Source organism: Doryrhamphus excisus, chromosome 13 (assembly GCF_030265055.1).
Source record: "Doryrhamphus excisus isolate RoL2022-K1 chromosome 13, RoL_Dexc_1.0, whole genome shotgun sequence".
Taxonomy (NCBI): domain Eukaryota; kingdom Metazoa; phylum Chordata; class Actinopteri; order Syngnathiformes; family Syngnathidae; genus Doryrhamphus; species Doryrhamphus excisus.
The window spans coordinates 19,443,121-19,470,037 of record NC_080478.1 but is presented as its reverse complement, the minus strand read 5'-3'; the positions used below and the strand labels follow the sequence as shown (position 1 = coordinate 19,470,037).

At 36.0% G+C, this 26,917-nt stretch overlaps 1 protein-coding gene and 1 pseudogene across 2 annotated transcripts in view; both read right to left on the bottom strand.

Moving 5' to 3' along the window:
* Positions 1–10,509, bottom strand: part of LOC131140159 (gamma-2-syntrophin-like) — a 41,636-nt gene extending 31,127 nt beyond the window's left edge. For both annotated transcript variants that reach the window (XM_058090329.1, XM_058090330.1), the window contains exon 1: positions 9,953–10,509. In XM_058090329.1, coding sequence (XP_057946312.1) covers positions 9,953–10,021 — 69 coding nt within the window. In that variant the 5' untranslated portion in view covers positions 10,022–10,509. The remainder of the gene's footprint in view (positions 1–9,952) is intronic.
* A 3,067-nt stretch (positions 10,510–13,576) lies between these two features.
* The window catches only part of LOC131140131 (bridge-like lipid transfer protein family member 1), a 121,251-nt pseudogene continuing 107,910 nt past the window's right edge, over positions 13,577–26,917 (bottom strand).

The following is a 26,917-nucleotide window of genomic DNA, read 5'->3' as shown; positions in this document are numbered from 1 at the left end:
TCCTTTTGAACATGTGGAACTGTGAACTGATTATGGGATGCATTCAATCGTAATGTGATGCATGTTCAAATGAAATTAAACCATAAAAAAATGAAAAACTATTTTTTTAATAAAAAAAAAATACTTAAATTATATTAGAACGGCAGGAAGTGAACAAATGTAACAGTTACTGATTGTAAAAGTACCAGATGGAGGGGTAGGATTTAATAAGCTTTGCTTCTTCCTACTCCTTTTGGACATGTGGAACTGGGAACTGATTATGGGATGCATTCAATTGTAATCTGATGCATGTTCAAATGAAATAAAACCAAAAAATTAAAACAATTAAAAAAAAATTTAATTAAAAAAATACTTAAATTATATTAGGAAAGCAGGAAGTGATCAAATATAACAGTCACTGATTGTAAAAGTACCAGATGGAGGGGTAGGATTTAATAAGCTACAAATTGAATTTAATCCAAAACTAAAAGATCACATAAGAAATAAAATAGTAAAATAGATATTAAAATATTAAAAACATAAAGCAAAGCAATAAAAGTATAAAAAAATGAAAAGAAAAAACTAAACGACACAGGACCATACGACTCACTCCGAGTTAAAAGTGGGTTTTAAGACGAGACTTAAAGTTTTCGATGTTGGGGGCCTTTTTTTTTTTTTAAAGAGAGTTCCATAGTTTGGGGCCCACCACAGAAAAGGCTCGGTCTCCCCTGGTCTTAAGTCTCATTTTTTCGTTTTTTTTTTTCTCGTAATTTTGTTTTAACTTGCTCCGGTCCATGGGTACATCGTTATTGTCGAGCCCTGATTAATTAATACAGAAAATCCTTTGGTCAACTATAAAGCTCCCATGTTTTGTTTTACAGGCAAAATGCCAAATATTTGCTTTAGAGGACATACCACATCACGATGCCGTATCGCTATCGTATACAGTACAGTACACACAGTATGTTTATATTGGCGAAAAAAAAATACAAAAGATTGAGCTGCAACCACAATAATGCTGACAACACACCTCGGAGGATACGGGGGGAAAGTTATGGAACTTACATTATATCTCAACATTATCCAAAAGAAATACACTTTCACAGTCCCACACTGTGTTTTTCTTCCCAAACGCTTTAACCTTCACCTTGCTAACTGACAACTTTTCCAGGCACTGATAACCTTGAGGAGCTGCACGGCTATCTCGCCGACGCGCGTACACAAACGTAGCCTGGAGACAAGACTCGCCTGCTCGCAAAGCTCACGTCCACATCAATCACATAATTTCTTAAAGTCATCACGGGAAGTCTATTACAGACTGACCTCATCACAGTAAGACACAAATACGTGCTTAGTTTTCATTGACATTACATTACTGTTGTATTAAGAGTGGATTACAGTAAATTACTTTTAACATTAACAACACAGACTAGGGGGTATACTACATTTTCTTAAATACTACCAATTCATCTATTATCTACTACAATATACCGATATTGTGTCTGCACGATGGTCGAGTGGTTGGCGAACAGGCCTCGCAGCTAAGAAACCCGAGTTCAATTCCGCCGTCATCTGTGTGGAGTTTGCATGTTCTCCCCGTGCATGCGTGGGTTTTCTCCGGGTACTCCGGTTTCCTCCCACATTCCAAAAACATGCTAGGTTAATTAGCGACTCCAAATTGTCCATAGGTATGAATGTGAGTGTGAATGGTTGTTTGACTATATGTGCCCTGTGATTGGCTGGCCACCAGTCCAGGGTGTACCCCGCCTCTTTCCCGAAGACAGCCGGTGACGAACCTCGTGAGGATAAGCGGTAGAAAATGAATGAACATTATTCCAACAGTAAAATATGGTGGTGGTAGTGTGATGGTCTGGGACTGTTTTGCTGCATCAGGACCTGGAAGACTCACTGTGATAAATGGAACCATGAATTATTGTTAAACTGTTCACAAATATGGGCTGCACGGTGGACGAGTGTTCTCCCCGTGCATGCGTGGGTTTTCTCCGGGTACTCCGGTTTCCTCCCACATTCCAAAAACATGCTAGGTTAATTAGCGACTCCAAATTGTCCATAGGTATGAATGTGAATGTGAGTGTGAATGGTTGTTTGTCTATATGTGCCCTGTGATTGGCTGGCCACCAGTCCAGAGTGTACCCCACCTCTCACCCGAAGCACTACGTCCATCTCGCTGCCTGTATTGGAGCACTCATTGTCGGACACACTTTGTCAGAGACACCGCTGGTGCCGTGGAGCTCAGCAGCCAGACATGACGGCATCGTGTTTACTAACTGTAGACAATCTTGGCACAATGTCGGTACCGGAAATGTGGTCATTAAACGTTTTTTTTGCGGGAAGACCGTTTAATGGCGAGAGTGCAGTTCGCCGGATAGTTCACGTCCACACGTCACGTTGGCAGATGAAAATATTTTTCTCTTCCTGGGAATCAACAACTAGAATAACTTCTGCCTATGCTTGTGTCGCTTATAGACACGCCCATATAAGGAACTCTGACCCTTTGTGACATCACAAAGGACCAGTTTTACAACGCCCTCTGAAACCGAGCGTTTTGAGCCATCCCAAACTTTTTCAGGGCTCAATTCCATATGCTTAAACTTCATTATCTGAAACTTTGGCATGGTTTAATACAATAATACAACATTCTAACAACATTTATAGGTTGGAATAATGGAAAAAGCATAATAGGTCCCCTTTAATAGGAAATGAATGATATTAATATCCGTCAGTTTCCTGCCTTGGCTCTAAATAAAAATGCTAAGGAAACACTACGTATGAATAATGCAGAGTAGCTGTTTTATTTGCTGTGGAAACATTCCAAGTCAGTCTGTTCCGACATTGCAACTTGCTTTTTGATCCACCCAGATTCATGACACTCGCTATCCCGTGGCATTTAAATAATTAAAACGGCATCTAAAAAGGTTTTAACTCGCCGCTGGTTTTGTAGCCGAGTTGATGATGACTGTGCATGATACAATCTTATATAACGTATGTCCCCTATCGCTCTGTCCTACGGGGATTAATTAGAATATTAAAACTGGGGTATTCCCTATGGTCCGGTTCTCACCCCCCCCCCCCCACCCCAAGGTTGGTCCCTACCGTGTTCATGCGCCAGCGATTGAACTAACGACAGCACCCTGCTGTATCTGTACATACAATTTTACAATGACACGGAATATTTCATCCAAGAGAATGATGAAGCCTTGGGTATCAATTTCCATACATATATTTCCCAGACCTATTCCATCACCATATGGTAAAAACTTGCTGCTGTACACGTTTGAGTACTTGCCTTCAGTCCCCCCGGATGTTTGATTTGATAGATAGATAGAAACTTTACTAATTCCAAAGACAATTACGAGGCAATCCAAAATGGCCGAGTCCTCCTAACCCAGGGGTGGGCAAACTTTTTCACTCGCGGGCCGCATTAATTTAACAAAATTGACGAGGGGATTATGTAGTATTTTACACGTAACAGTCCATTTTTACACCTATATTTTTACACATATTTTACATGTAAAAGTGTCATGCAATCTGCTATATGTGCACTTTGAAATCATTTATTTGATGTAAAGTGTGTTTCTCAATGTATTATTATTATTATTATTATTATTATTATTATTATTATTATTATTGTTATTTTTATTAGAATTATTATTATTATTAGTTATAGTAATGTTATTATATTATTATTATTATTTTGTTATACTAATTATATTACTACCATTATTATATTAATATTATTAACAACAATATTAATATAATAGTAGTATTATTGTCATTATTTGTATTACTATTATTGTGCTTGTGCTCCTTTTTCCAGGAGTATTTTGTAATATTACTACCATTATTATATTAATATTATTAACAACAATATTAATATAATAGTAGTATTATTATCATTATTGACAACATTATTATTATTATTATTATTATTATTATTATGTGCTTGTGTCCCTTTTTACAGGAGCATTTTGTAACAGACCACATCAAATAATGAAATTGATAAAGCAGCTACCTCAACCATCAAAAAATTGGCCCAAGCCACGATGCCAGGTTATGTGTTGAGTTCAAATGAAATATTTGGAAAAAAACAGGCGGGCCATATTGAAACACTTGGCGGGCCGGATGTGGCCCCCGGGCCGTAGTTTGCCCACCCCTGTCCTAACCCCAACATGGCTGTGTCAAGGAGAATCTTCCATTTTGCAGTTTTGGTAAGATTTTCTAAAATGATACTTAGTCAGTTGAAGCAACTTATAATTAGTGTAATTTTTGCATGTTTGTTGATTGTAAAATGTGCAGAAAATGAGTATCAACTTTGATAAGCAGGTACAAAATCGGCAGATGCTAGGCTACCGCATTTATCCTCCTACCGCTAAAATTGTAAATAATTACAGGCCATCACTAAATGATAAAAGTATAATAAATAAATTTGAAAAATTGGTCTGTGATCAACGGAGGGGTTTGCTGAAATCAAATAACATTTCCCTTCAAGTTGCGTTTGAGGTTGCCCTAAAGATCTGTAATGATGTGTTTGAGGTATTTGACTCTAAGAGGCTTAGTCTTGCTCCGGTTTTTGACCTGTCCAAGGTCTAACTAGTTAGAAACAAGCTGGCTGTTGCTTTGCATATGATTTGGTAAATAGTACTCAATGTATTCAGATGACTGGAGTCAGTTCTACTTTTTATGAGGTCACAAAAGGTGTACCTCAAGGCTCAGTCTTAGGTCCCATTCTGTTCACAATTTACATGATTGGTCTGTGTGCATACATCCTAAATGTAGTCTCAAATTTATTCATTCATTCATTCATTTTCTACCGCTTATCCTCACGAGGGTTGCGGGGGTTGCTGGAGCCTATCCCGGCTGTCTTCGGACGAGAGGCGGTATTTTAGGAACTTTTTGTTAGAAGATAATAAAACATTCATTCATTTTTACCGCTAAATCGAGAGGCGGAGGTACACCCTGGACTGGTGGCCAGCCAATCACAGGGCACATATAGACAAACAACCATTCACACTCACATTCATACCTATGGACAATTTGGAGTTGCTAATTAACCTAGCATGTTTTTTTTTGGAATGTGGGAGGAAACCGGAATACCCGGAGAAAACCCACGCAAACTCCACATAAAGATTCCCAAAACCCAGGTCTTCCCGATTTCCCAACTGTGTGGCGAACAGGTTAACCACTCGTCCACCGGGCAAATTATTATCAGTCCGTAATCGTAACCGTAATCTTAACTTGACAATCATTTATTCATTTTCTACCGTTTATCCTCACGAGGGTCGCGGAGTGGGGGGGTGGTTATGCTGGAGCCTATCCCAGCTGTTTTTTGGGGTACACCCTGGACTGGTGGCCAGCCAATCACAGGGCACATATAGACAAACAACCATTCACACTCACATTCATACCTATGGACAATTTGGAGTCGCTAATTAACCTAGCATGTTTTTGGAATGTGGGAGGAAACCGGAGTACCCGGAGAAAACCCACGCATGCACGGGGAGAACATGCAAACTCCACACAGAGATAGCCGAAGGTGGAATTGAACTCGGGTCTCCTAGCTGTGAGGCCTGCGCGCTAACCACTTGACCACCGTGCAGCCCCTCTCTAATTTACTTTACTAATCTATTCTATCTGCCTTTGATACAGTGAAGTTTCGTCTGAAGGAATTGTGACTGTACTGAAATCCAGATTGTTTGTTTTCCTTTGTAGGATATCCCTCAAGTAGAACTGTCCCAGTTTAGTAACTGGGAGTAATTATCGATGGGGAACTTTTATTCCAAAAAATCTGATCTCCCGATAAAGTGAATCCTGGTTTCCACAATAGAAACAAGTCATTTCTTTCTATGGTGATGTTGTGTATATGTTTGCTTCAACCAGCTGCCTACGTTCCTTGACTCCGGTCTACCGCTGTGCTCTGATGTTTGTCCGTCGCTGTAGCCACCGCTGTGAACTGTATGCTAAAACCAGCATGCCGTCCTTTAATGTAAGGCCATAGATGCCCTGGATGATGCTGGTTCATAAGGTTCTTCTGGGTTTGGGTCTGTAGGAGGGAGGGGTATTCTACCTTGGCAACATCACTATGAACAGGGTATCAAGTAAAGGAATAAGACCTGAAGAAGGTGCATAATTCATAGTCAAAACAAGGTGGTAATGGTACAAACTCCGGGACCCTAACCAGACCTTTTGGAGACCAACACCAGATGGTGGAATTGATCTTATTTACTTCAAAACCAGAAGATGGTGTTTGTACTGGAAAGTACTGAAAGAAAGTTTCAGGCTTCAGTTCGTTCTGGCTTAACAAGTTCGGGAAAAAAACGAATCGGGAATCAGGACCACCGTTTGTTTCGATGGTCGAGTGGTTGGCGAACAGGCCTCACAGCTAGGAAACCCGAGTTCAACTCCGCCGTCATCTGTGTAGGGTTTGCATGTTCTCCCCGTGTATGCGTGGGTTTTCTCCGGATACTCCGTTTTCCTTCCACATTCCAAAAACATGCTAGGTTAATTAGCGACTCCAAATTGTCCATAGGTATGAATGTGAGTGTGAATGGTTGTTTGTCTATATGTGCCCTGTGATTGGATGGCCACCAGTCCGGGGTGTACCCCGCCTCTCGTTCGAAGACAGCTGTGATAGGCTCCAGCATTCCCGTGACATAAAAAAATGGACGGTTGGATTCGTTTACATCGAAAAAAAACCAATTTGAAATATTCATGTTTATCATCGGGGCTGCACGGTGGTCGAGCGGTTAGCGCAGAGGCATCACAGCTAGGAAACCTGAGTTCAATTCCACCCTCGGTCATCTCTCTGTGTGGAGTTTGCCTGTTCCTCCCACATTCCAAAAACATGCTAGGTTAATTAGCGACTCCAAATTGTCCATAGGTATGAATGTGAGTGTGAATGGTTGTTTGTCTATATGTGCCCTGTGATTGGCTGGCCACCAGTCCAGGGTGTACAAGACAGCTGGGGTAGGCTCCAGCACCGCCCACCACCTCGTGAGGATAAGCGGTATAGAAAATGAATGAATGAATTAATGAATGCGGACGAGTGGTTAGCACGCAGGCCTCACAGCTGGGAGACCCAAGTTCAATTCCACCCTTTGCTATCTCTGTGTGCATAAACAAACAACAAACAAACACATGATTTTGGGTGAAGGTCTAAAAAGATCACGATCAAGTTAGATCATGTTGCAAAATGAAAACTCCTCAATTTTTATTAAATTATGTGGAAAAATCCAGCAGAAACTGTTTTTTTTTCTCATAATTGAAAAGATATGAGTTTGAAAAAATAAGTTACAGATTTTTTTTTTTTTTTGTCATTTCTGCTCCCGGATTATTAAATGACAACTCTGTGAAATTAAATACTCTAAGAAATAAATCATCTTAATGTAACATTTTCTTCTGGATATTCACTTTCGGAATATCAAGTGTTTTTTTTGCCTCCTTTCCAATTACCCATGTCGGTCCAAGAAAATACACACTGGTATACTATGTGTTCAAATTCCAAAAGCATTGCCAGTCACACTCCACTAGGATACAGCGTAATTATTTCTCAGCAACCCCCACCGAGAGACAACCTCAGGCGTGTGACCGCGGGGGGGGGGTTCTGTAAGTTGAATCGACATGCATATCGCTTATCCTTGTTGGTTTAGAAAAGGATACAGCAGAGTGTGACTGCCTGGTGATTGTATTGTATGGCATTGTTCCATATTTTAATCCCGTTTGTAATGATGGGATCTCTGAGGTGTCCTTGTTATCGTATTCACTCTGGAAAAGGCTGGGATGCTCACAAACGGCCGCCAATGATTAGGCTGACAATGTTGCGTCTCCGCATGGGGTATTACTAAATACTTTGTTTTTTGGGGGTTTTTTTTGGAGGCATAGAAAAAAAAATTATGGGTTCCTTTGACTATTTCAATGTAAACGTTTTTATTGTCTTAAATTGCATGATTACATTTCAATGATGTCTACCGGGGGGGCGTCACTCGGTTCTGAGGACAAGGGGGGGCAAACGCTATTTCACACCACTGTGTACCCTGGGAATTGATTTAACGCAATTGGGTCTGGAACCAATTAACTGAGATAAACGAGGGATTATTGTACCTGCTAATTAAGAAGAGAACGTCAATAAATAGAAATGTAGACGTCAGTGGCGTTATTAGGCCTATTTTAGGGGGCTTCAGATTTTTTTTTAATTTTTTTTTACAAAAAACATTTTTAAAAAAAAATTTTTTTACAAAAATTTTTTTTTTTAATTTGTAAATTTTTTTCTTTTTAAAAATTGTAAAAAAAAAATTGCAAAAAAAAATCTGATAAATTTCATATTTTCCAGACTATAAGTCACACTTTTTTTCATAGGTTGGCCGTTCCTGCGACTTATACTCCAGAGCGACTTATAAATGAAAAAAGTGTTTATGTTCCATAAACACTGGACGCCTTTTGTGTTCATGTTTATTTTTAGTGTAGCTGAATAAGCATTGTGTTAGCATATCTTACACCTATTAGCATGTTCTCTATTCTTTTATTCATGTTAGAACTTGCCTTCCAAGATGACGTAATGTCTGTTTTGGTCAAGTAGTTTGGAAAATAAATTACCCGCAAAAAAATGGGACTTATACTCCGGTGTGACTTATGTATTTTTTTTTCTACCGAATTATGCATTTTTGGCCTTGTGCGATTTATACTCCGGAAAATACGGCATTGCAAGTTATCGTAAACGCTTGATTGCAATTGTTGCTGCTAACGGCGGCCCAAACAGTTATTAGCTTTAGGGGGCAATCGCTTTTTCACACAGACGTTGACATGTGACAAACATGCAAAAAAAATAAGAACTGCATTATGGAAAGCAGGAAGTGAACAAATGTAACAGTTAGTGATTGTAAAAGTACCAGATGGAGGGGTAGGATTTAATAAGCTTTGCTTCTTCCTACTCCTTTTGGACATGTGGAACTGTGAACTGATTATGGGATGCGTTCAATTGCAATCTGATGCATGTTCAAATGAAATTAAACTATTATTTTTTTTAATTAAAAACAAAAAATATATTTTTTAAATGGAAAAACTAAAATATTTTTTTAATTAAAAACATTTTTTATTAAATTAAAAAAATTAAATAAAAAAATAAATTATAATAGAAAGGCAGGAAGTGAACAAATGTAACAGTTAGTGATTGTAAAAGTACCAGATGGAGGGGTAGGATTTAATAAGCTTTGCTTCTTCCTACTCCTTTTGGACATGTGGAACTGGGAACTGATTATGGGATGCATTCAATTGTAATCTGATGCATGTTCAAATGAAATAAAACCATATATTTTTTAATTAATTAATTAAAAAAAAAACTCTAATTATATTATGGAAAGCAGGAAGTGAACAAATGTAACAGTTACTGATTGCAAAAGTACCAGATGGAGGGGTAGGATTTAATAAGCTTTGCTTCTTCCTACTCCTTTTTTGGACATGTGGAACTGGGAACTGATTATGGGATGCATTCAATTGTAATCTGATGCATGTTCAAATGAAATTAAACCATTCAATTTTTTTTAAATTAAAAACAAAAAAATATTTTTTCAATTAAAAACAAAAAAAATTAATTAAAAACAAAAAATATTTTTAAATTAAATAAAAAAAACTTAAATCATATTAGAAAGGCAGGAAGTGAACAAATGTAACAGTTACTGATTGTAAAAGCTTTGCTTCTTCCATTACCATAACCATTCAAGTGTTCAAGTTTTCCTTAAGTTTCTACTGTATACAATATGTCTTATGCTACATTATGAACATAAATGTTGTTAACCTCCAAGCGAAGCAGATCTAAGATCAGCCGAAGTGTCTTTTGTTATTGAATGTGACATATAAACAGTCCTTTTAATCAGCCCCAAGGCGTCTACGTACAGTAATGCGATGACAGGAGGCTAAAATGGAGTTCCAACAGCACACAGTGAAATGCGGGCTCACTTACCGATGTGGGTGGGAAAAGACTGGCAGGTCGCTCAATAAACTGGGGGTGTTGTTTCCCGGTAACGTTCATCTCCCAGTGCCGCTTGTGCCGCTTCTCCGCCGGACTTTTGGCAAGTCACGTCACCGGACCAGCGTCCTCTCCGAGAGTCACATCGGAGCTCCGGCTCGCTCCTCCGAAGACGTCCGTGTCGGGGTGTCGCATCCGCCGCGGAGACGCCACTGGTGTCGGCTCCGCTGGTGTCGGCTCCACCTGCCCGCCGACTGTACGAACATCCTCCCAACTGTACGTCACATTAACCCCTTCGGTGACGCTTCTCTGACGCTCTCTTCCAACGGGAGTAGGTTGCTTGCTAATTGTTGCTAGTTGCTAATGTTGGTATCGACCCCATACAAATGACCCTTATTCGGTGTGATACTTGGAATTAGCAAGTATTAACTACTATTAGCCAAAGCACGGCTAGTGGGCAATGACTTATACCCTTTAATATACAAAGTTAAATACTCAATGATAACTTTTAACTCAGTTGATGTCAGCCATTTTTCAAAAGCCGTCCCTCTCTGTGGCGGCCATTTTGGATTATTTTGATTGATTTTCAAAGCCTACATAATATAGTCTCTTAAGGCTAGCTACATATATATATATATATATAGTATATACCAACATGAAGACTAGATTCATATTTAAATAAGAAAAAAGTTAGTTTTTACCTCTTTCCACCCTTTAATAGAAGAACTAAATTTGGGAAGAATTAAATTTGAAACACTTCTATGCTAGGACTACGTTATGCTAGCCATAGCATTTCAGTATGTGGAATCAAACTATGGAATGGATTGAGTAAGGACCTCAAACAATGTACAACGATGAGCCGATTCAAGAAACAATACAAGCAGTTGATGTTTGCTAAATACAAGGATGAAGAGTCTTGAACCAGTCATGATGTGCTATATATATATATATCACTATATTGACACTTACTATGGTACACATTATGGCATTGGATGCTCATATCACCGAGTACTTCGGTACGTGACAAAAAAGAAAAAATTAATAAAATAAATCACAATTTATTTCATTATTTTATTTAAATTGTATATTATTAATATCTTGTATTATATATTAATTATATTATGAAGGCAGGAAGTGAACAAATGGAGATGGAGGGGTAGGATTTAATAAGCTTTGCTTCTTCCTACTCCTTTTGGACATGTGGAACTGTGAACTGATTATGGGATGCATTCAATTGTAATCTGATGCATGTTCAAATGAAATTAAACCATTAAAAAAAAATTAATTACCAAAAAAAATGTAAACAATTTTTTTTAATTAAATTAAAAAAAATAATAAAAAAAACTTAAATTATATTATGAAAGCAGGAAGTGAACAAATGTAAATGCATGTTCAAATGAAATTAAACCATTACCATAATAATCAGTAGTAGACACAATTAAGTTTCAGCAAAATATCAATTCAACATAAGGCACAACATAAACACCACAAAAATGGTTGTATGACATGAATTTTTAAGGACGAGTTGTTAGAAGATGATAAAACATTCATTTTCTACCGCTTATCCAGCCAATCACAGGGCACATATAGACAAACAACCATTCACACTCACATTCATACCTATGGACAATTTGGAGTGGCTAATTAACCTAGCATGTTTTTGGAATGTGGGAGGAAACCGGAGTACCCGGACGGGGAGAACATGCAAACTCCACACAGAGATGGCCGAGGGTGGAATTGAACTCGGGTCTCCTAGCTGTGAGGCCTGCACGCTAACCACTCACCACCGTGCACCGTGGGATAGGATTTTAATACTCACATCTCCGCGATGATCCAGAGCCTATCCCAGTTGTCTTTGGGCGGGAAGCGGAGTTCACCTTCGACTGGAAAAAACTAATATTTCATGAAATATGTAAATTAATGAATCAATATTTGAATTCAGGCAAGTAAATGTTAAGGAAGTCCTGTTTAATGTTTCCTATTCTTTGACAGTCGAGCAGAGGGACTCGTCGTGTTTGATGAGTTCAGACGTTGCCAAGGGGACCTGGGTGGTTCCGTCTCCGCAATCTTCTTCTGCCTTGGCTCTCCTGCAAATGGCATCAAAAATGCAAAAAGCATGGCATGACACCAAAAGTAGAACACGGCTAGTGGCGTGCAGGGTGCGGGGGACCTCGAAATTCAGTCCGTCACAAATCCCCGACTTCGCTACGACGGTTCCGTCAGAGGGAATGGGGCAGAATTCCAGCAAAGTATAAAAGTGCAAACTCCGGCCTAGTACTAGTACCTAGTACCTAGTACCTAGTACAGGGGTGGGCAAACTTTTTGATATTGATATGACAAAATTATATTTGGGGGGGGGGGAGGGGGGGCAGGCTATATATTTTACACGTAACAGTCCACCTGGTATTATTGTATCTGTAAAATTGTCATGCAATCTGCTATTATTATTTATTATTTTATATTTATATTTAAATATTTTAAAAATAATAAAATATAATAATTACAATAAAATTAAAATAATAATTATTATATTATTATTATGTAAAATATGCAAATATAACAATAATATTATATATAATTAATATAATAATTAGCATTAATATAATAATTATAATAATCATAATAGTTCTATGAATAATTATAATTATTAATAATAATAATTATTATTATGTGCTTGGGGGGGGCAGGCTATATATTTTACACCTAACAGTCCACCTGGTATTATTGTATCTGTAAAATTGTCATGCAATCTGCTATTATTATTTATTTTATATTTATATTTAAATATTTCAAAAATAATAAAATATTATAATAATTGCAATGAAATTAAAATAATAATCATATTATTATTATGTAAAATATGCAAATATAAAAATATTATATATAATGAATATAATAATTAGCATTAATATAATAATTATAATAATCATAATAGTTCTAATAATTATAATAATCTAATAATAATAATAATAATTATTATTATTATTAGATTATTATAATTATTAGAACTATTATGATTATTATATAATGTGTATTATGTGTATCAGCACATAATAATAATTATTATTATTATGTGCTTGGGGGGGGGGCAGGCTATATATTTTACACGCAACAGTCCACCTGGTATTATTGTATCTGTAAAATTGTCATGCAATCTGCTATTATTTTATATTTATATATTTAAAAAATAATAAAATATTATAATAAATACAATAAAATTAAAATAATAATTATATTATTATGTAAAATATGCAAATATAACAATATTATTATATATAATTAATATAATAATTAGCATTAATATAATAATTATAATAATCATAATAGTTCTAATAATAATTATAATAATCTAATAATAATAATAATTATTATGTGCTTGTGTCCCTTTTTTCAGGAGCACTTTGTAAACAACAGACCATGTCAAACAACCAAATTGATACAACCATCAAAAGGTTGGCTCAGGCCATGATGCCAGGTTGTATGTTGAGTTTAAATTAAATACTTTTGAAAGATTGGGCGGGCCGGATGTGGCCCCCGGGCCGTAGTTTGCCCACCCTTGTCCTAGTACTTGTATTTCCTTTCAAAGCCAACTCTAAAAAGCATTTATTTAAAATCCAGTGTCATTATTTTATTAAGTTAGGAAACCAACACATTTATGAAACCGTATTATATACACTGCCTACAACATGGATTTAAAAAAAAAAAGACAAAAATAATAAGTCATAATAAAGAATTTCCACTTGACATGGCCATAAATAATATTGATCCAAACAGTAATTACAGATTCATTAAAGTCACAGATCAAGTCCCAGTGTTCATTTGCTCACATTAGGAAAAACAAAATGCATTAAATAAAACTAAAATACATAAAGCGTCATATTTACCATGTGTTCCATGGGAAACAAATTAAAGGCAATGTTTGAAGAAATCATTTCTCATGAAATATTGAAAAGCATTAAAAAAAAAAACGTTCAATGCCGTCATTTAGAAGAAGAAGCAGCGTTGAAATCATGAAAGGAATCAAATGATGGCATCATTGCTATTCTTTCCAAAATATACACAAGGGGGGAGGGGCCAGTTCAGGAAGTGATCCAGCGGGGGGGGGGGGTTCGACCCCGAGGACGTACCAGACCAGACCCAGGTCTGTATGAGCCCGTATCCGTCATCAGTGCAAGTGCTCCTCCTTGTCGCGGCCTTTCTTGTCCTTCTCGTCCTGCAGGGCCGTGCCCAGCTTCTTGATGAGCACAGACAGGACCTTGTCCAGCGGGTCCATCACGCCCCTCTGGAGCCACTTGGGAATGGTAGTCCTGGCGTGGTGGAAGCCCAGTTTCTGTAAGATGTAGTCCACCCCCACGGGGTCTATCTTACGGCCTGTCCAGGAGATGAGCCTGCAGGTGATGGCAACGTTTAGACGTTTGGGAAGAAAGTGTTCAAGTAAGCCAGCATCCAAGGCTCATCCATTGGTGTTTGTTTGTGGTAACCCTTTACAATAAAGTACACACAAGTACAGTACTTCATGAGGTACAAATCTACCAAAGTACTACTCACTACTACTACTAAATGTAAACATAAATGTCTTAATTCCTCACTAACTAGCCATTGGTTCCACAGTAACTACTCTAAATGTATGTCATAGTTCCTCACTAACTACTCATTGGTTCCTCAGTAACTACTCTAAATGTATGTCTTAATTCTTTACCGACTACTCATTGGTTCATCAGTAACTACTCTAAATGTATGTGTCATAGTTCCTCACTAACTACTCATTGGTTCCACAGTAACTACTCTAAATGTATGTATCATAGTTCCTCACTAACTACTCATTGGTTCCTCGGTAACTACTCTAAATGTATCGACCTTAGTTCCTCACTAACTACTCATTGGTTCCTCAGTAACTACTCTAAATGTATGTGTCTTAAATACTTACAGACTACTCATTGGTTCCACAGTAACTACTCTAAATGTATATATAAATCCTCACTAACTACTCATTGGTTCCACAGTAACCACTCTAAATGTATATATAAATCCTCACTAACTACTCATTGGTTCCACAGTAACTACTCTAAATGTATGTGTCATAGTTCCTCACTAACTACTCATTGGTTCCACAGTAACTACTCTAAATGTGTCTTAATTCCTTAGTAACTACTCATTGCTTCGTCAGTAACTACTCTAAATGTATGTGTCTTAATTCCTTACCGACTACTCATTGGTTCCTCAGTAACTACTCTAAATGTTAGTGTCATAGTTCTTCACTAACTACTCATTGGTTCCTCAGTAACTACTCTAAATGTATGTGTCATAGTTCTTCACTAACTACTCATTGGTTCCTCAGTAACTACTCTAAATGTATGTGTCTTAATTCCTCACCGACTACTTATTGGTTCCACAGTAACTACTCTAAATGTATGTGTCATAGTTCCTCACTAACTACTCATTGGTTCCTCAGTAACTACTCTAAATGTATGTGTCTTAATTCCTCACTGACTACTCATTGGTTCCTCAGTAACTACTCTAAATGTATGTGTCTTAACCCCTTACTGACTACTCATTGGTTCATCAGTAACTACTCTAAATGTATGTGTCATAGTTCTTCACTAACTACTCATTGGTTCCTCAGTAACTACTCTAAATGTATGTGTCTTAATTCCTTACCAACTACTCATTGGTTCATCAGTAACTACTCTAAATGTATGTGTCTTAATTCCTTACCAACTACTCATTGGTTCACCAGTAAGCACTCTAAATGTATATATAAATCCTCACTAACTACTCATTGGTTCCTCAGTAACTACTCTAAATGTATGTGTCTTAATTCTTCACTAACTACTCATTGGTTCCCCAGTAACTACTCTAAATGTATGTGTCATAGATGTGTCTTAGTTCCTCACCAACAACTCATTGGTTCCTCAGTAACTACTCTAAATGTATGTGTCTTAATTCCTTACCGACTACTCATTGGTTCCACAGTAACGACTCTAAATGTATGTGTCATAGTTCCTCACTAACTACTCATTGGTTCCTCGGTAACTACTCTAAATGTACATTTCTTAATTACTTACCGACTCCTCATTGGTTCCACAGTAACTACTCTAAATGTATGCGTTTTAATTCCTTACAGACGACTCATTGGTTCCACAGTAACTACTCTAAATGTAGTTTTAGAGTAACTACTCTAAAAGTATGTGTCATAGTTCCTCACTAACTACTCATTGGTTCCTCGGTAACTACTCTAAATGTACATTTCTTAATTACTTACCGACTCCTCATTGGTTCCACAGTAACTACTCTAAATGTACATTTCTTAATTACTTACCGACTCCTCATTGGTTCCACAGTAACTACTTTAAATGTATGCGTTTTAATTCCTTACGGACGACTCATTGGTTCCTCAGTAACTACTCTAAATGTATGTGTCTTAATTCTTCACTAGCTACTCATTTCACACTTTTTTTCAGTCCTTGAACGCACCACAGCTGTGTGCTGAGACACAAACGTTAGCTAGGAAGGGATACCATCCTCCATTGTCGCGGTCCACGGTGTGAGCTGGCTAAAGGATGACCCCGATTCAAGTGGACTGACCTGAGAGTGGGCTCCAAGTGCCAAGTGTTGCACATGAACTCCCTCCAGTCCACCGTAGTGTAGTTGATGCCATCGTCGTTGTCCTTGTCCGTGGAGCCGTCGTCGTGCTGGGCCGTGGGGCTCCTCTGGCCTGGCCGAGCCACGAACATCCGTGGGGCAAAAAGCGCTGGAAACAAAAAACAATCACGGTCGCATCGTCGCATTAATACGCCGTGTGAGCGCAACCGTTTCTCTTTCGCAAACCTTTCTCTTTCTCCTTTAAGTAGGCGGACACCATGTCGTGCAGGAACATGATGAGCTCCGCGTCCATCGTCACGCAGATGTGGTCCGTGAATTCAGTCACCACGCTGCACTCCACTTTTGGTTTGCTGGTGGAATCTGGGAAACACACCAATCCAACAGGACATTGAACACTGCCGATGAAAAGTTTGGGATCACTTGCAAATTTCTTTGTTTTCTGAAGAAAAACTAATTTTCATGCATTTTTCATAAATATTTTTTTCCAATTAACAAACATTTTTTATCAATTTCACAAACAATTTTTGCATATTTTTGCATAGAGGCCTACTATCAACAACTGTCAGTCCTCTGCATCAATCTCCTGGTATGGCTGCTAAACCAAGTTCATTTTCATTTTATAAGGCTAATAGATTATTAGAAAAGACATCTAAAAAAAATCTAAACTAAAACTAAAATATCTTACCATGCTGTTAACGACTCCCTTCAGAGAGCAGCACAAACTGGGTCTAACGAGGACGCAAAAACGATGCACAACTGTGCAAGAAGACAAATATCTGAGAGTGTGTAGTGTAGAAATTTTTTTTAAAAAACAGAAAAAAAAATTAAACTACATTAGGAAAGCAGGAAGTGAACAAATGTAAAAGTACCAGATGGAGGGGTAGGATTTAATAAGCTTTGCTTCTTCCTACTCCTTTTGGACATGTGGAACTGGGAACTGATTATGTGATGCATTCAATTATAATCTAATGGATGTTCAAATTAAATTAAACCATTATTTTTTTTATATTAAAAAACAAATAAAATTTTTACATTTTAATTTAAAACATTTTTTTAAATTAAATTTAAAAAATTAAATAAAAAAATTAAATTATATGAGAAAGGCAGGAAGTGAACAAATGAAATTAAACCATTAAAAAAATAATAAAAAAAACAATTTTTTTAATTTAAATTTTTACATTTTTAATAAAAAAATGTTCAATTAATTTTTTTTTAATTTAAATTTTTACATTTTTAATTTAAAAAATAAATTTAAAAAATTTAATTATAGATTGAATTTTAAATTAAATTTAATTTCTAAATTTAATTTTTAATTTAACTTCTAATTTAAAAAAGTCTGAAGGGAACGACAATGTTTGCATTGCCAAGTAACCGCCTCAAAGCTTTCAGAATTCAGGACTGTTCCTGACAAGATAGTGGGTAAAAACTCAACCCCAAATCTGACCTCTGCAGTGTTCCAACTTGAGATATTCCGCCATAAAAGAAAGAATATTTTGAGTAAATTTTGGCAAGGCATCACACCTAACAGCGAAGGTTCGTCGGGATCTTGCACGTGGATGGACTTGAAGTCCAGCTGCATTCTGGGAAGAGCAAAGATGGTCTCCGTCTCGTGATTGTAGCTGGAGTTGCTGCGGAAGCTGCTCAGCAGGCTGGAGCTCTTGGCGGCGGCTCCACCGTCTTGGTTGTTAGCCTCCACGTTCCTGAGCAAGTTTAACTCTGGGAGGAAGAGATTGAAAGAAAAGAGAGAGAGAAGTTGGAGAAGTCCTTTGAGCTTTTTTTTTTTCTCTTCCTTGAACTCCATCTCGGCTATTTTGCATTAAAGATAACAAGCCGCCGCTTCAAGGCGAGATTGCGAGTCGCTGGTTTATGGTTTGGGGACCCGTTTGTCTCGGCGCTGTTTCAAGTGGAGAATTTTCAAAGTTCTTAACGACTCTGCGCTTAGTTGCCGGTTGGAATTTAACTTTAATTATTAAAAATCTGAAAAAAAATGCTGGATTATTTCACAATTTTAATTATTAAAAATCTGAAAAAAAAATGCTGGATTATTTCACAATTTTAATTATTAAAAATCTGAAAAAAAATGCTGGATTATTTCACAATTTTAATTATTAAAAATCTGAAAAAAAAATGCTGGATTATTTCACAATTTTAATTATTAAAAATCTGAAAAAAAATGCTGGATTATTTCACAATTTTAATTATTAAAAATCTGAAAAAAAATGCTGGATTATTTCACAATTTTAATTATTAAAAATCTGAAAAAAAATGCTGGATTATTTCACAATTTTAATTATTAAAAATCTGAAAAAAAATGCTGGATTATTTCACAATTTTAATTATTAAAAATCTGAAAAAAAAATGCTGGATTATTTCACAATTTTAATTATTAAAAATCTGAAAAAAAATGCTGGATTATTTCACAATTTTAATTATTAAAAATCTGAAAAAAAATGCTGGATTATTTCACAATTTTAATTATTAAAAATCTGAAAAAAAATGCTGGATTATTTCACAATTTTAATTATTAAAAATCTGAAAAAAAATGCTGGATTATTTCACAATTTTAATTATTAAAAATCTGAAAAAAAAATGCTGGATTATTTCACAATTTTAATTATTAAAAATCTGAAAAAAATGCTGGATTATTTCACAATTTTAATTATTAAAAATCTGAAAAAAAATGCTGGATTATTTCACAATTTTAATTATTAAAAATCTGAAAAAAAATGCTGGATTATTTCACAATTTTAATTATTAAAAATCTGAAAAAAATGCTGGATTATTTCACAATTTTAATTATTAAAAATCTGAAAAAAAATGCTGGATTATTTCACAATTTTAATTATTAAAAATCTGAAAAAAAATGCTGGATTATTTCACAATTTTAATTATTAAAAATCTGAAAAAAAATGCTGGATTATTTCACAATTTTAATTATTAAAAATCTGAAAAAAAATGCTGGATTATTTCACAATTTTAATTATTAAAAATCTGAAAAAAATGCTGGATTATTTCACAATTTTAATTATTAAAAATCTGAAAAAAAATGCTGGAGTATTTCACAATTTTAATTATTAAAAATCTGAAAAAAATGCTGGATTATTTCACAATTTTAATTATTAAAAATCTGAAAAAAAATGCTGGATTATTTCACAATTTTAATTATTAAAAATCTGAAAAAAAATGCTGGATTATTTCACAATTTTAATTATTAAAAATCTGAAAAAAAATGCTGGATTATTTCACAATTTTAATTATTAAAAATCTGAAAAAAAATGCTGGATTATTTCACAATTTTAATTATTAGAAATCTGAAAAAAAATGCTGGATTATTTCACAATTTTAATTATTAAAAATCTGAAAAATAATGCTGGATTATTTCACAATTTTAATTATTAAAAATCTGAAAAAAATGCTGGATTATTTCACAATTTTAATTATTAAAAATCTGAAAAAAAATGCTGGATTATTTCACAATTTTAATTATTAAAAATCTGAAAAAAAATGCTGGATTATTTCACAATTTTAATTATTAAAAATCTGGAAAAAAAATGCTGGATTATTTCACAATTTTAATTATTAAAAATCTGAAAAAAAATGCTGGATTATTTCACAATTTTAATTATTAAAAATCTGAAAAAAAAATGCTGGATTATTTCACAATTTTAATTATTAAAAATCTGAAAAAAAATGCTGGATTATTTCACAATTTTAATTATTAAAAATCTGAAAAAAAATGCTGGATTATTTCACAATTTTAATTATTAAAAATCTGAAAAAAAATGCTGGATTATTTCACAATTTTAATTATTAAAAATCTGAAAAAAATGCTGGATTATTTCACAATTTTAAATATTAAAAATCTGAAAAAAAATGCTGGATTATTTCACAATTTTAATTATTAAAAATCTGAAAAAAATGCTGGATTATTTCACAATTTTAATTATTAAAAATCTGAAAAAAATGCTGGATTATTTCACAATTTTAATTATTAAAAATCTGAAAAAAAATGCTGGATTATTTCCCAATTTTAATTATTAAAAATCTGAAAAAAAATGCTGGATTATTTCCCAATTTTAATTATTAAAAATCTGAAAAAAATGCTGGATTATTTCACAATTTTAATTATTAAAAATCTGAAAAAAAATGCTGGATTATTTCACAATTTTAATTATTAAAAATCTGAAAAAAAATGCTGGATTATTTCACAATTTTAATTATTAAAAATCTGAAAAAAATGCTGGATTATTTCACAATTTTAATTATTAAAAATCTGAAAAAATGCTGGATTATTTCACAATTTTAATTATTAAAAATCTGAAAAAAAATGCTGGATTATTTCACAATTTTAATTATTAAAAATCTGAAAAAAATGCTGGATTATTTCACAATTTTAATTGTTAAAAATCTGAAAAAAAATGCTGGATTATTTCACAATTTTAATTATTAAAAATCTGAAAAAAAATGCTGGATTATTTCACAATTTTAATTATTAAAAATCTGAAAAAAATGCTGGATTATTTCACAATTTTAATTATTAAAAATCTGAAAAAAAATGCTGGATTATTTCACAATTTTAATTATTAAAAATCTGAAAAAAATGCTGGATTATTTCACAATTTTAATTATTAAAAATCTGAAAAAAAAATGCTGGATTATTTCACAATTTTAATTATTAAAAATCTGAAAAAAAAATGCTGGATTATTTCACAATTTTAATTATTAAAAATCTGAAAAAAATGCTGGATTATTTCAGAAAATAACAAAAATTTAAAGCACATATTTTTTTTTTTTTACCTTCATTTCTCATGGCAGTGACATAGTTAAACCATTCTTTAACGGTGGCGACGCCGTGTGGAGGGTTTTCGTGACGGCGCCGAGTTATCTTGGTTATGGTGGCCATGGGGCTTTCCAGTGCACCACACGGTTTGGTCACCATTGTGTTGTGACCGAGATGGAAATCCAACGTTTGCACGATGTAAGTGGAATCATCCTTGGATCCTGTTGACAAAAAAAATAAAAAAATACATTAGCGCAGTGTTTTTCAACCTACAGTAAACCTCGGATATATCGGAAATTCGCTCACAACGGACAGATAAAAAAAGAAACGATTTTTCTGTAATGCATTTCCAATAAAAATTCATTGCATATATCGGATTTTTTATAACGGATTTCGCCTATTTCGGACAAAATCTCCAGTCCCGTTCCAATGCATTTCCATTAAATTTTCCTCGCATATATCGGATATATCGCCGCATCGTGGCGCTCCGATTCGCCGAATTGTGACAAGCCGCTATACGACGTCATTTGCAGTCTCACAGCTAGGAGACCAGGGTTCAATTCCACCCTCGGCCATCTCTGTGTGGAGTTTGCATGTTCTCCCCGTGCATGCGTGGGTTTTCTCCGGGTACTCCGGTTTCCTCCCACATTCCAAAAACATGCTACGTTAATTGGCGAATAAAATAAAAAATAAAAAATAAAAAATAAAAAATAAAAAATAAAAAATAAAAAATAAAAAATAAAAAATAAAAAATAAAAAATAAAAAATAAAAAATAAAAAATTAAATTAAATTAAATTAAATTAAATTAAATTAAAATAAAATTTAATTTTGCCCCCAGCTAAATTAAATTAAATTAAATTAAAATTTTAAAACATGCTACGTTAATTGGCGAATAAAATAAAAATAAAAAATAAAAAATAAAAAATAAAAAAATAAATTAAATTAAAATAAATTAAAATAAAATAAAATGAAATAAAATTAAATTAAATTAAATTTTGCCCCCAGCTAAATTAAATTAAATTAAATTAAATTTTCCAAATTGTGATATGAATGTGAGTGTGAATGGTTGTTTGTCTATATGTGACCTGTGATTGGCTGGCGACCAGTCTAGGGTGTACCCCGCCTTACGCCCGAAGACAGCTGGGATAGGCTCCAGCACCCCCGCGACCCTCGTGAGGAAAAGCGGTAGAAAATGAATGAATGATTAATAAATGTTAATTATAAAAAGTCATGGCACACCCGACGGTTTCTCAAGGTACACTAGTGTACCGCGGGACAGTGCTTGAAAACCACTGCATTAGCGTACCGGATGGACAAAACGAAAGCGTTCCCTCACCATCCTCCAATATTTTCTGCGCCTCGGTCCAGAAGGCGATGTTGGGCTCTTCCAGGTGGAAAAGGGCCCACGACTTGGAGCGGAAGTTGGGTCCGTGGAAGCAAGCCAGGGTCATGTGATTGCCGTGCAGGCTCATCGAACCCCCCAGCTGCACGGTGTCCTCCGGTAGAGGCATCTGGAAGAGGGATATGTGGCAGCCGGCGATGACCTTCAGCACGCCGGGCCAATGGCGGTGATGAGCAGCATCCATGTCTGCATGAGAGACACAAAGTGAGGTTGAATAGATTCTCATCATGACGTCTGCTATCCATTATTAGCACCTTTTTACTTTAACTTTATTAGTACAACGACATCATCAAGTCCTTACACGGCAAGGTAACCTCGATGAAAATGCAAATAACCCGACACATTGAACGCATCCATACACACACAACAACATTCATTCATTCATTTTCTGTCACTTATCCTCACAAATGCTGGAGCCTATCCCAGCGGTCTTCGGGCGAGAGGCGGGGTTCACCCTGGACTGGTGGCCAGCCAATCACAGGGCACATATAGACAAACAACCATTCACACTCACATTCATACCTATGGACAATTTGGAGTCGCTAATTAACCTAGCATGTTTTTTTGGAATGTGGGAGGAAACCGGAGTACCCGGAGAAAACCCACGCATGCACTGGGAGAACATACAAACTCCACACAGAGATGGCTGAGGGTGGAATTGAACTCGGGTGTCCTAGCTGTGTGGCCTGCATGATAACCACTCACCACCGTGCAGCGTACAGAACTCATTCATTCATTTTCTACCGCTTTTCCTCACGAGGGTCGCGGGGGTGCTGGAGCCTATCCCAGCTGTCTTCTTGGGGCGAGAGGCGGGGTACACCCTGGACTGGTGGCCAGCCAATCACAGGGCACATATAGACAAACAACCATTCACACTCACATTCATACCTATGGACAATTTGGAAAATAAAATAAAATAAAATAAAATAAAATAAAATAAAATAAAATAAAATAAAATAAAATAAAATAAAATAAAATAAAATAAAATAAAATAAAATAAAATAAAATAAAATAAAATAAAATAAAATAAAATAAAATAAAATAAAATAAAATAAAATAAAATAAAATAAAATAAAATAAAATAAAATAAAATAAAATAAAATAAAATAAAATAAAATTAAATTAAATTAAATTAAATTAAATTAAATTAAATAAAATAAAATAAAATTAAATTAAATTAAATTAAATTAAATATTTTATTAATTTCTACCGCTTATCCTCACAAGGGTCGCGGGGGTGCTGGAACCTATCCCAGCTGTCTTCTTCGTGGCGAGAGGCGGGGTACACCCTGGACTGGTGGCCAGCCAATCACAGGGCACATATAGACAAACAACCATTCACACTCACATTCATACCTATGGACAATTTGGAGTCGCTAATTAACCTAGCATGTTTTTTTGGAATGTGGGAGGAAACCGGAGAAAACATGCAAACTCCACACAGAGATGGCCGAGGGTGGAATTGAACTCAGGTCTCCTAGCTGTGAGGTCTGTGCGCTAACCACTCGACCACCGTGCAGCCCGCATTGTTTTATGACTTGGTTAAATGAAATATTTGTCTTGTCCAGTCATATTTTTATTATACTTTCCTTATAATAATGTAAATATTTCTCCTTGTCTTATGCTTGTGATCCAATCTTGCGTGAATCGTCTCGTCTTGGATGTCATGTGACATTTCTATCAGGGTGACTGAGTTGGATTTTCTGTCTATTTTTTTTTTTTTTGGACAAATAAAGTTTTTTTTCCCCCATTGGAAAAAAAACCATTGAATTGTGACCGATCCGGTCCACTGTGCTGTCGTGGTTGAAGCCAATCGGGCCAGCAGTCCCCCCAACTGTGGGGGTGTGGAATTGGGGCCTTTAATAGGAATAGGGGCCTGTCGTCTTTTCACTGAGATTGATTGCAAAGCGACGCTCAGACAGGCGTACCCTCGGGAGGGACCCCGTCCGTCCTTTATCTCGATGCCCTCAGTCTCCTCTTGAATAAGATTTGTCCTGCATTGTTGCACGGCAGTCGAGTGGTTTGCGCGCAGACCTCACAGCTCAGAGACCCAAGTTCAATACCACCCTCGGCTATCTCTGTGTGGAGTTTGCACGTTCTCCCCGTCCGGGTACTCCGGTTTCCTCCCACATTCCAAAAACATGCTAGGTTAATTAGCGACTCCAAATTGTCCATAGGTATGAATGTGAGTGTGAATGGTTGTTTGTCTATATGTGCCCTGTGATTGGCTGGCCACCAGTCCAGGGTGCACCCCGCCTGGGATAGGCTCCAGCACCCCCTGTGACGCTCGGGAGGATAAGCAGTAGAAAATGAATGAATGATTGATTCATGGCTGCACGGTGAGTTAGTGGTTAGCACTCGGGCCTCACAGCTAAGAGACCCGAGTTCAATTCCACCCTCGGCCATCTCTGTGTGGAGTTTGCATGTTCTCCCCGTGCATGCGTGGGTTTTCTCCGGGTACTCCGGTTTCCTCCCACATTCCAAAAACATGCTAGGTTAATTAGCGACTCCAAATTGTCCATGGGTATGAATGTGAGTGTGAATGGTTGTTTGTCTATATGTGCACTGTGATTGGCTGGCCACCAGTCCAGGGTGTACCCCGCCTCTCGCCAAGAAGACAGCTGGGATAGGCTCCAGCACCCCCGTGACCCTCGTGAGGAAAAGCGGTAGAAAATTAATGAATGAGTTCTGTACGCTGCATAGTGGTTAAGTGGTTAGCGTGCAGGCCACACAGCTAGGAGACCCGAGTTCAATTCCACCGTTCTGTTCAACTCTGATGGAAAAAAAAAAAAAAAAGCTTACAAAGCTCTGCCGCTCCTTTATCGGTGTTGATGACGGGGGTTTTAGGAGGCAGGTAGGGGCCGGGGCCCCACGTGGAGAGCGCCCGCTTGCTGGTGTCAAACTGCTGCGTGAAAAACTCCTGCAGCTTCATGCCGATCTTGATGAGGTCTGGCGTAGTGGAGCGTGAAATGATCACCTGGAAAATGTCCCACTGCAAGTCCCCATGGACAAAGATCTCGCTGGAAGGAAGGGGGTGGGGGTCGTGGGGTGGGGGGGGGTAGGAGCGTTATACATGGAACAACGGTATCAAGTGCAATCAAGCGCTGATGTAATCTAATACCTTTTCTCAGATATGCTGGAATCGACGGTACACAGGTTGACTTTCCACTCGTCTTGCAGTTGCAGGTCAGCATTACTGAACACGCCCATCAGGATGCTGGAGCCCATGTAGTCCACTCGGGCCTCAGTGGAGCCCATGGTGATTTGGATTTTATGGCTGGGTTGCTGGTTCGGGTGCTCAGAGATGTGCGCTAGGAAACAAAAAGGAACTATATATATATACATATACATACTATATATCACTATATTGACACTTACTATGGTACACATTATGGCATTGGATGCTCATATCACCGAGTACTTTGGTACGTGACAAAAAATAAAAATATATATATTGGGAAAGCAGGAAGTGAACAAATGTAACAGTTACTGATTGTAAAAGTACCAGATGGAGGGGTAGGATTTAATAAGCTTTGCTTCTTCCTACTCTTTTTGGACATGTGGAACTGGGAACTGATTATGGGATGCATTCAATTGTAATCTGATGCATGTTCAAATGAAATTTAACCATTAAAAAAATTACAAAAATGTTAAATTAAAAAAATATATATTTTAAAAATTAAATTAAAAATAACTTAAATTATTCAAATGAAATAAAACCATTATTTTTTTTAATTAAAAAAAATAAAATAAAAAGACCCAAATTGTATTAGGAAAGCAGGAAGTGAACAAATGTAACAGTTACTGATTGTAAAAGTACCAGATGGAGGGGTAGGATTTAATAAGCTTTGCTTCTTCCTACTCCTTTTGGACATGTGGAACTGGGAACTGATTATGGGATGCATTCAATTGTAATCTGATGCATGTTCAAATAAAATTAAACCATAAAAATTAAAAAATAAAATAAAAAAAAACATTTAAAAAAATTAAATTATATTTGGAAAGCAGGAAGTGAACAAATATAACAGTCACTGATTGTAAAAGTACCAGATGGAGAGGTAGGATTTAATAAGCTTTGCTTCTTCCTACTCCTTTTGGACATGTGGAACTGTGAACTGATTATGGGATGCATTCAATTGTAATCTGATGCATGTTCAAATGAAATTAAACCATT